The sequence below is a fragment of the Contarinia nasturtii genome, unplaced genomic scaffold, assembly GCF_009176525.2.
Source record: "Contarinia nasturtii isolate CC-2019 unplaced genomic scaffold, AAFC_CNas_1.1 Cnas_scaffold_1371, whole genome shotgun sequence".
Taxonomy (NCBI): Eukaryota; Metazoa; Arthropoda; class Insecta; order Diptera; family Cecidomyiidae; genus Contarinia; species Contarinia nasturtii.
The window spans coordinates 3882905-3895099 of record NW_022198708.1 but is presented as its reverse complement, the minus strand read 5'-3'; the positions used below and the strand labels follow the sequence as shown (position 1 = coordinate 3895099).

Below are 12195 nucleotides of genomic sequence, written 5' to 3'. Positions count from 1 at the left end.
AATGTGCGGTATTATGGTTGCCGGACAAACAAGCCAAACTACAAAAAATTGAGTATAAATTCATCAAAAACATATAAAGAAAGGTCCATGCGAAATGACAAAGACAACGTAACGCACAATGGAAAAGAAATTGATCGAGTGGAATGAGTGTATGGGTCAGCGCCATCAGAACGCGACGCGTAAGTGGTAACAAAGTTGATCACTTGACTCGGTTTGGGGTGGGAGTAAAATTATGCGTCAAATGGTGTCTCAACATACCATGCCCCACACGATGATCTCTTCCATTTTGTATGCGTATGTGTACTTGAAATAACTTTTCCACTTATAGTGGAATTTTGCGTCCATTTTACGCACACATTCACCACAACTAACTCTACATACGATTTTCTTTTTATGTAAATAAAGTGGATTTTTTTTAATGAATAATAATAATAATATGGTTGGTTTTTTTCTCTTTTTGTTCTTTTTTCTCCTACTCTTCCTGTCTCAACATTCTTGTTGTCAACGCTGTCCACACGAAAAATTTGTGATGCTCCAATTTTTGTAGAAGAAGACCAAGGATCGATGCTAATACGGTGTTTACGTTGCTGCTCTTTCAATTGTCAAAAATTAAAGCTATCGCTGACGTATGTGGAAGGAATGTTGACGAAACAGAGAAAATACTTCCGGGTCAGTGTAGCGTATGGTTCGGTGTGAAAACATTTTGCGTGTATGTTAAACCACAAAATAAAAGACAGAAAAAAAAGATAAAGACTCGAGATTTGTATCAGAAAAATTCATAAAAACTAAATATATTCCAAATTCAACATATAGTGCATAAAACGTGTTAACCATATTCTAGCTGAATGCGTATATAAATATATCTGCATTTGTGCGTGTGTATTTCAACGATTACTTCAAGGTTACATTGTCATACACACTTTTCGGTTTGGTAAGCGTTACAATATACACCAATATCGATATCCGTAATACATACACCGCATTTGATGATTATGATAATGAAATTCGTTTATTTAACATTATGAATAGTGCTCATCGAAAGTGCAAAGCTCGTCTTTTTTCCTGGTGTTTATTAACAAACAATGCGAAAAGAGAACAAACCTATTACATACAGAACAGTCAAATCAAAGCCACTTAGTGTGTAAGAAATCGCATAAATATACATAGTAAATTGGTATTTGGACGCACTGCGAAGCAATACATACAAAGCCATCGAAACACAATACAAAATACCTGACAAAAAAAGCCGGACATGCCAAAGCAGTACTCAAATCGATCGAAAGGACTACAGAGGCACACGTTAAATAAAAACTACTGAAAAATAAAGAGACAGAGAGTGAAAGTAGAAAAGATAAGAACGGTTGCAAAAACAAAACAGTGGCACACAAACACACGCACGCAAAAATGTGAACAATTTGTTTTGTAATACAAAAGAAGTAACAGTGAAGCCATCAATAACCATAGGCATAACAAAGCAACGAGAGTGATAATTTCACGTTTGACGTTTTATTTCGTTTTATTAAAGTCAGTCATCTTGTTTCGCTTAGTTTCGTGTTATATATATTTTTTATTGTCTCTTTTTGGCAGGCATTTGTATGACGTAGAGCGCGCGCTCTGAATATAATAATAATTCAATCAAATTATTTGCGTAGTTTTATTCGTCAGCAGAAAAAATGCAACACAAGGACCATAAAAACAAAAGCCAATATTGAATAGAAAACAGGGACAGAGTTGTGGCAAACAATCAAACAAAAAGTGAGAAAAAACGTCACATAATCGGTTTATGAAAAAAAGAGACCAACATTGAAAGCGGTCCAACGACAAATTTGAGCGCACAAAGAAATTCTAAATGTAGCAAATAAATGAAAATAAAAAAAAAACAGTGCAACTTTCATAGTAATAGTGATGACCGTTTGGTGAGAGAAAAAAGACGAACGATAAAAAGTGAAACATGTTTTAAAGTCAAACTTTCTGCTTGTGATTGAACATAAACAATGAAACGTGCGCGGAGACTGAAAAAAATATACTCTCATATATATATGAAGTAATGAAAATAAATGCATAATAGAAAAATGAATGAAGACCGAAAAAAGACGAACAAAAAAGTGACGAAATACAAAATACAAAAAAGACTCATTCTATTCATACAAAATCGAATAATATATTTCCATTGATTTCGCGTTTTTTTTAAACGACAGCAGCTTACATACAAAAGGAACTATAGACATTTTGACACGACTAACGAATAAAAAAAATTCACGGAATATAGCGAATTCTTCTTCGGAACTACTTTTTTTTTCTTTATTTCGTCAGGGCATCGGGACCAGCATCGTGTTTTATTACGTAGAAAATTACATTTACATACATGAAATCCGAGCACAATCGGTGGCATATTTAAAAGTTGTTTTTTTTTCTCTATCTCTGTCATTCCGCGCTACTGCCTTCAAATACGAAATAATTCGTTGTCCATTCTTTTTATTTTGCATTTTGCTTTGCACACTCTATTTTTTGTGCATAACGGTCAATTTATGTGTTGTGTATATAGTTATCAGAGTAGAACGATCACATTCATCTGCAACAAACAGGTAAGCCAATACAAAAAAAAATCTCACATAAATCAATTAATCGTCCGCAAAGATATATTCTAAATTTTCACTTTTCCATATGCCATTACATACGTACAGTGTCATCATCAATGTTTAGCGACCCATCAAATTTATGTTCGATGTAAATTTGTAAAATTGCACAGTCTTTTTTTTGGTTTTTTTCGTATATTGTGTGCTTCTGTGACGTTTCGAAATTTGGTTTTACCAACAACCACAAAAATGCCGATACATTATTTATAAATATTCTAGTCTTGTCATTCCATTTATCGTGGGATATATTTTTATCAATACATAAAAGCAACATAAAAATACATTTCTTTTTCCTATGTGTAGATGGCCATTTTAAGATAAACTATAAAAAAAAGTTTGTCAGCTTGAGTGACAGTAAACAAAGTTAATGTAGAGAGCTTGTTTTTGAATTGCAGACATTTCAAATGAATCCACTCAATACAGTGGTTGTAGGTAACTTTGTGGCGATACTTCTTTTTTTATTCGTCAATTTTTTTCACTCTCTGCCGTCCTCCCGCAAAATATCGGATTCAATTTGACTCAAATCGTTTACGCTTGAAAAATAAAGTTTCAATGTATACAATTTGCAAAACGGTAAATATATACGGATCGTTGTGACGTGCAATTTTATAATATATATGGATATTTTCAGCGTAAAAAAAGCCCCGAATGCATATACCTACTTTCACGTCCATTTGCTGAAAATTCAAACACCACTTCCGACCGACACCACTTCTAGGGGCTTTTATCCATAGTCAGACATTGAATGGCGCTGTATCTATCCTATAAACATCGAACTAACAAAAATGTGTGGTGCTTCATGTCTTATTTAATATACAAAGTGAAAATTTATCCAATGCACAAACCATTTCTTCTAGTTTCTCTTATAAAGTTCAGAGAATGACGTTTGCATATAAATACATGTAAAAGACACTTTTGGGCTCGTCCTATGCTTTTATCTTCAAATGTATATGATTTATATTGTAAATAGTGAACTATATTGCAAAATCATCTGTAATACGCGCAAATAAATGTGCATAACTGCATATATTTGGTGTATATTTCGTGTATATTCCGTCTATGGCATGTTTTTTCATTCTCTTTTGTGTGGATCTCCTTCGATTCTTTGTAGCTATACTGTGTGTGTGTGTGCAAATACACCTTATTCACTGAAATAGACGAGAAATTTTAATCGTATATATGATGAATAGGACGTGAATATTGGGTATAAATTTGTATGAACGAATAGATGAAAGCCCCTAGGACCGACTGCCATTGAAAAGTTATATACACTTCAACCGTGATAATGTGGATTTTCAAGTCTGATGGTTCATTTCGAATGATTACTGATTCAATTGAAAATCAAAAAGCACATTTTTTTTTTTTTTTAATACGTTTCTCTCTTTCTCACCACACACTCACTTACATTCTGTTTTTTTTCCGTTTCATTTATAGAGAAAAACAACGAACAAAAAGTAGATCAGTATAGAACATTCAGCGAAAAGAATTCAATTCATTTTTCGTCGTCGTCGTCGTCGTCGTCGTCGTCGTCGTCGCTGTCACCGTTACAGTCGCAATCGCTTCTCATTAATCGACACTATTGTTTTCCGGTAACATTAATGGATAATGAAACATTGAACGCCTCGTAAATGAAACACTGCGAACATCGATGAGTTTGTGGATTGCCATTGATTTGACGCAAATTGGTGGTGAATCATCTCTCAAAACGAAATATCAACAAATTAACAACAACAAACACCCTGAAATGAAAACGTTCTTTTTAAAGAGAGACATAATATCATTATGTTTACTTGATAGAAATGTGCACCTTTTATTATGAATGAAAATATTAGAATGAATTGATCCATTGGAAATGGTTACCGACGATGCATTCATAAGTCAGCCGGTTGTCGTAACTTCAGTTCAGTGAACGGTACACAATGATTTCATAGCGTGCAAGTGGTACACTTTCTAGCACAACGACAAAACTACCGAAGAACTGAAAAAATAATAATCATCAAATATGGAATGCAAATGTATGGCCACACTTATAGGATAGAATACCGAAAAGTGTGCTGGTTTCCATTTTATTCCTTCGTTCAGATGCATCAATTGATACAGAAGAAAAATTAGAGCTGAAAAAAGAAATATTGAGCGAAAGTAAGAAGAAGAAGAAGAAGAAGAAGAAGAATTCGAAGAAAAAAAACTGAAATTGGCGACAAGCTAATAACGTCTACGGTGACACAAACAGTCTCGTACCAACGATAATAATATAACACGCACACATTGGCACAAACCAGAAACAGAAACGAAATTGAAACGCTTATTCAGATTCGATTTGAACAGAAAATAGAAAATAAGTTGAACTATATTGAAATAAAAATATTTACAGCACATGCATGGAATACGTAATTTTTTCGGATTTTTTGTTGTTGCGGGAGGCGACACACAAACACCGGTTGGCATTTTTTTCTACTCTCATTTATTGTACTGCTTTCTCCATTTGATACATACACACGTGGAAATGGAAGCAAAGCAAACAAGCTGCTGAATAAAACAGAAGACGATTAAGAAGAAGAAGAACAAAAATCGAGAGCAAAAAGGACAAAAAAGCTTCGAAAAAGGCAGTAAAAAGCACAAAGTATCGTAAAATTGAATGGAACAAAATCTCTGAATAGAATAGAAAACGCATTACCGTTTTTAGTGAATTCAATGAATTGAATAAGTGTGGAATATATATATGCAGACAAAATAAGAGAGAGAGAGCGAACGAGAGGCGACAGAATTTCAACATATTTTTCGGTCGTTCACAATATACATTCAACTTCACTTTTACGACCAACAATCAAGTGGAATATGAATTAACTAAGTTTTAGTGGCGCTGGCGCGTTTACATGCAAACACAATCAAAGAGCAAGAATATATATATACACCAAAACATGAAAAATTATAGGGATAATAGAAAATAAAAATAGAACGAGAAGAAAAAGACAAAGAAACAATTGGAAAAGTTGAAATATATAGGGGAATATAAATAAATTACAAGGAAAATAGCAAACAATCGCAGATAGGAAGTCCCAGATCATTGCCATATGATTTTCGCCGTTTTTCTATATATATGTGTGTATTGCACATGCTATTATTGTCGCTGGCTAACGCTTCATAAACGAAATAACAATAGACCAGAAATAGTAGCACACTGTGTGAGACAAATACAATCCCCACTCGCATAAAGCAACCGCTGCAACAAATTACGTATTTGAAGTAAAAAAATAAATAAATGAATGTATTAGCACCAATTCCCGCCGAAGCAGAAGCTCTGCGAAAAAATCGCAACAAATTCACCACTTCAAATAGAATAACGACAGTTAAATAACAGCCGAAGCGGCAACATTGCATTGAATTGAACCATACCAGCAACACAGATATATAGGAGGACAAAAATTGTGGAAAACAAGACACACAAAAAAAGTGCGACTGTGGGATAAAAAAAGAGAGACAGAGAGTGTGTGTGTAGACGCGCGCTAATGAATGCAAATCAACCGAAGTGCATCATAAATTAACATGGCATTTATTTCGGATAATACGACCGAAGAATTTCTCGCAACGGTTGGAAATTCATCATTTAATCGTCATTTGACCTCTACAAATGAAACAAATCCAAATACAACCATCATTCATGATCTGGGATACCCCAGTGGATACAGTCTGACTCATATTGTATTTGCATCAGTTGTAGTCACACTTTTAATGATCATTATTGTTGTTGGAAATATGTTAGTTATTATTGCAATTATCACCGAAAAATCGCTGAAAAACATTCAAAACTGGTTCATTGCATCGCTCGCTGTAGCCGACTTTTTTCTTGGCCTTGTTATTATGCCATTCTCTTTAGCTAATGAATTAATGGGGTATTGGATATTTGGACCTTGGTGGTGTGACATTCACTCAGGTATGTATTATACGTTCATGTAATTTATTCGATCAAAAATTCAGAAGATTTTCATTTCAAAATACAACATTTACTACAGTTGAACAACATCAGCAGCTTATAGCTCATATTTTCCTTATACAATATCTTGTTCATTTCTCTTGAAAGTTCTTTTATGATTTTGTGTGTGTAACGAGCAAAAAAAAAATGTTGAAGAGTTAAAAATAATGTTCGTTTTAGTGTCATGAAAAATTGATTTTCTCCCCAAAGACCATTACCTTCGGAATAGACTATAAGTTTTGATGTTGTAATTTTCTGTTCTCGGAATTGGCACGAGAATTGCACTTGTTGTGACATTTATTGGTGGAATTTTTTAAATGTTACGTTTTTATTTTTCTTCTTTATAAATATATATTTAGCCATGGACGTGCTTTTATCAACCGCCTCGATAATGAATTTGTGTTTAATATCATTGGATCGATACTGGAGTATAACGAAAGCTGTAGAATATTTGAAAACACGAACGCCCGCCCGTGCATTAGTTATGATCGCTGCCGTCTGGATAATGTCAGCGTTAATATGTATACCGCCGTTGCTCGGATGGGGTGTAAAGCGGTCCGAAGAATCACTGCCACAGTGTGAGGTAGGTTTTCTTATCGCATTTTCCTTTTTGTTTTTCGTTCTCATAATTCGAAATAAAACCCGAATTTCGGTACAAATACGAGAAATAAAAAATTCCGTAAATAGCAACAACAAAAAAAAAATTGAGAGAGGAAAAATGCTAGGATGTGTGTTTGATGACCATTGAAGAGGCAACATCCTTTTTTTCTCTCTCTCCAGCCATATACAATGTTTATTTTTTTATCATTTGATTTGCGATGTGGCTGAACAATGAACATCAATTCATTTTTATTCAATCGGCATATCGATTGGTTCGTTGCCTTCCAAACAATGATAAGGAAAAAAAAACATTCGAGTGCACTTTTCGCATGTTGACAAACTTAAAAATCCAATAAATTTAAACAGAACAAAAAATGAAGATCCGAAAGTTCCATAGCATTTCAATGTGGAAAGTATCTATAGTCACTATAATAAGCTCGTTTTTTTATCGCTACGGAAAATATTGATATTTAATGTTATTCATCAGCATTGAATTCTAAGCACAATTTCGGGATACATATTTCGTTTATATATATATTTAATCTCAAGTCCTAGTCATAATTCAAAATATAGGGTTTCGGAGGAATTTAACCGAAAAAATAAAAATGTATACAATATATCGGAAGTTATTCTCTTTTTAACGTATTTTTTTTTTCTTCTGCTATCTCACAATTTCTCATGATGAACGAAACGGAAGGGAAGCGAAAAATGGTTGTTTTTTCTTCTTCTGAAAAATATCTGATGCATCAAATCAGACTTTCGCAGTTTGCTCTGGGCTTATTTCATTTCATTTTATTTGCCGTTTTTTTTTGTCGCAAAAATTCGTTCCCATTTTGTATTTTTTTTTTTCTTCTGAATTTTGTTTTGCCCGCACCGATTGTAACGAAACTAAATCAATAAATGTGAACATTTATTATTGAGTATCTATGCACTGTTTTGTTTGGTTATCTAATTCAAATCTATGGATATGAATGGAATCGAATCATAATACTCCGAGTACAAGCATTTACTCATCATTCAAATTCAAATCTAAAACACAAATATTATATGTATGGGTATATGTACAAATATAGAAACGTTAACAAGTGATGCGATACTAAATGTGTATGATACAGCATTCAATGCAACTGGACTTTTGATGTTGAACTTTTTCTTCGCCATATTATAATGGTTTGTGTATTTTATTTCATTGTGAATGAAACTAATACCAAGTTTAGGTAATATAGACACTGGAATCGCACTGTACATCAACTGTTTAATGAATGTCTGTTTCGTATTGAATTGGCTGTTTACTTTTCTGATGCATTGTCTTCATCGTCGTCATCGTCGTCATCGTCGCTCTTGTCATCATTGTTGCATTGACCTATCATTGCTAGCCGATATTATGCTCACAAATTCAATGATTATTATTTCATATGGAGTAGGATTTAATTAATATTTTTTTTTCTTTTTACAAAATGATAGAATAAAATAACAAAAAAATGACATATTCGCAACGATGTTCAACGATGGTTCCATTGTTATGTTGAAGTGCTATTTGATTGTAAATCGACACCAATTTATTCACACATTTACACATTCAGTAAGCATAATGGCATTTGAATCGAAATTACACATACACATAGACGCTATAGTGGCACAAACGGCTGGTCACATCATTGTGCAAAGAAATTCGATGGCGAGATCAAATTCTGTCATCAAGCCTGTTCAATGTGTCAATTGTATTATTATCATTACCACTCAACATTCTACTTCAAACCTTAAAGAACAATACGCCTCGGCACACAATTTAATTTTCTTTGCCCATACACACATATATATATATATATATATACGACAAAAACAAGTAGTTGGTGAGAGCGAACAGAGTGTCTGAATGACGAACATGTGTGTTTTTGTGTGGCAGCGATGACAAAGACGACAACAACGGCGACCACAGAAGCGGTAGCAAAATCAGTAGTAGCCATGAATGATGATGATGTTGAAGGAATGACTTTTTGCTATTTTGTGGAGATAAATAGGGGACAGAAATTGCTGTGTAATAAATCAGTCTAGTGTTCTCCTGATGAGCACTATTCAAATGGCGAGTGCGTTAACAATATTCGTATTTATGTATATGCATCAATGTGTAATTGTCTATTATGAGTGCGTATTACATTTCATATTTCTCTTTAACCAGCCGAACACTTACAAATTCCATTCTTACCCATGCCCTAATGTCCAAGCGCTCGAAGCGTAATCCATATATTCTCGCATCCACCCACACCCAAGGCCATGCGTTAATTGAACAATGCTCATGATAAATATTTCGATGGTAGATTTACAATGCCAAATTACAGCTTTGTCTGCACATATGAGTGTTTGATATCATTTTGATATTAAACGGTTGAATATTTGCCGAAATTCTATTAACGCTTTTATATTCACTTAACAAGCTGATTGTTCGAAAGTGAATTAACGTAATTTTTGTTGTGTTGCTGTTGTTTTTGTTGCGGTTTTTTTTGCTTCTTTCGTTCATGATGTGTGATGTTTTCGAACAGAAATGCACAAATGAACGAACAAGTCATATGGCGAAACATCAGACGCTGACATTAAAAACAAAACCATTCAGACGCACATAAATTGTCCGAACGACTGAAGGCAGAAGCGAATGAAATTTTATGTGAAAAGTGTAGATTGAATAAAAACGATGGGTTATATGGTACCTAGTTATCTAACCATTGCAAATACATTGTACTGAATATATGTTTGAGACTGATGAATTTGCTTATAAAAGTTCCACTTGTTTAAGAATACACAAGTTTATTGCCCTCTTATTTCACAACCAAAAAAGACTTCCATTTGATCTCATCACAAACATAAAAGATTGCTTGAACATGCAAACATTGGCATTCGGTATATGGTTCAACTGGATGAATTCAGATTAAAAAGTGTAGAGAGTGAGAGCGAGAGCGAGATAGAGAGGCGAAAAAAGAACAAATGCAAAGTGAAAATCATATCGAAAGAGCGATCGACATAAAGGACTTTACAAACGAGAACGCTTTTGGATGTTTTGTCTTTTGCTTATTTTCATCCATCAACCTACTAACTGCTGTGTATGTGTGCTTATGTGTACGTGCTGTTTCTCAGTTTCAGAATTTATTATAACCATAACGTTTTTCATTTCGTTGCAATGTTGCCGTTTACATTGTGTTCACTTGAAATTGTTTAATTTGTTGAAAGTGGAGCAAAAACATAAAAATACACTAATAAGCACTTCTTACAAACGTTGGTATAATACCAAAAGTATTTGTAGTAAGCATATTCTCTCTCTTTTTCTCCTTCTCTATCGTACACACACAAAAATGACATTAAAAGAAATTTCATCTATTTTGTTCTGACACAAAAAAATGCATACACACGACAAAGGAAAAAATGGGAATATACAAACACAGCAAAATTGTTAAAAATGCACCCACAAAATGATACATACATACACGTATGCAAATATTTAAATATTTATTCGTTTCAGCTTTTGTGTAAATTTGCGATCGACATACTTTGAACCCATTGTATATTTAAGTGAACAGGTTTCAACACAAACCGAAACCTAAACATTATTCATCATTGAATGGAGTTGAAAGACAGCTCATTCTATGACACATTGTAGACCACAAATTATCATAAATTGTTTTAGTAATGCGAATAAACACAAAAAAGAAAACATCATTTTTACATCACATTGATTGTGCATGAAAGAAGAGAATGAGTTTGCTAGCATTTTTGACATTTCTTGTTACTTTACATGTACATGTTTTACAGTTATGTCATTACATTGATAAGAAGACACGTTCGACACCAGACACAGTTTTTCGCCTTTTCCATTATGTCAATTTCCAATAAGTGGTAATTTTTCATTTTGGATATTGTTAAAATTGTAAAATACTATTCCCTTTCGATTGATAATTTTGCTAGTACCGACGTAATTCGTATGTGACGGAAAGCCGGAATCTGCTATAGTATATTCTGTTTGTCAATAATTCAACCGACGAATAAAAACTTAAAATGAAGAAGTAAACGAAGAAAATACATAATAATTTTGTTTTTAACTGTTCACCATCTGTATCCGACCCAAAATTGACGGAAATATTTGTGCTGATTTGTGTGTAGCTATAGCTCGGATATATTCCAGATTAATATAAAATACCTTTTGAATTTGTTGCGCTTATGATATTTGGATTGAAGTTGTATTCTTGGCTTATTAATAATTTTCATTTCCTCGTATCTTTGCATCGCTTGCCAAATTGGGATAATTGTCTTGCTTTTGTTCGAAAATACTTTCGACCTGACATATTTTATATAACATTATGTGTGTAACACATGTGCGAAATTTACACTGTACAAACACCCTTCAGCATTAAATACATACATCCGTATATAAATGGCATTTTGCGACCCATTAATCAGAGCTTTGCAGCGACAAGTTGCCCGGTCCGAGTTTCATAATTCGGGCGATGGAGCTTGTGCGGTTCAGTGTTTTTTTTTGTAAGTGTGCTGCCGCTGCTGCTGCATCTGTTAAAATATAAACTCAATTGTAGCCTGAAAGTGAGATACTTGCTCAATATTTGTGAGCACTGGTACATGAGTCCATGACATTAGTATGTATATGCGCTCCCTTGTTTTAATAATAAGAAAACAATCAATTTTTTGGATACCATATGCGACAGGCGTATAACATATCATTTTATTATGTGCACTTTTTTCCCTTTGTTTTCGATTTCACGCGAATGTCGTTGTCGCGTGTGTGTGTGAGTGTGTTGACTTTTTTCTTTGTGTTTTTGCGTCATCTCTCTTTCTCTCATGCTCTCTCTTCTCCAACTTATCTGCTTTTTTTGTCTGTCTTGGCCTTGGTCTTCCATCGATAAAACTTCACATCAATTGGAAAAATATGGGCAAATGCCGACAAAAACACACAACAATAACACAACATCCACCCGCTTGCCACACTCA

At 33.8% G+C, this 12195-nt stretch overlaps 1 protein-coding gene across 1 annotated transcript in view; it reads left to right on the top strand.

Annotated features, from left to right (window-relative positions):
• The first annotated feature begins 2205 nt into the window (after positions 1-2205).
• LOC116345748 (alpha-2Da adrenergic receptor) overlaps positions 2206-12195 on the top strand; it is an 89017-nt gene continuing 79027 nt past the window's right edge. The window contains exons 1-3 of the mRNA XM_031775400.1: positions 2206-2585; positions 4071-6567; positions 6966-7189. Of these exons, the coding sequence (XP_031631260.1) occupies positions 6180-6567; positions 6966-7189 (612 nt within the window). The 5' untranslated portion in view covers positions 2206-2585; positions 4071-6179. The remainder of the gene's footprint in view (positions 2586-4070; positions 6568-6965; positions 7190-12195) is intronic.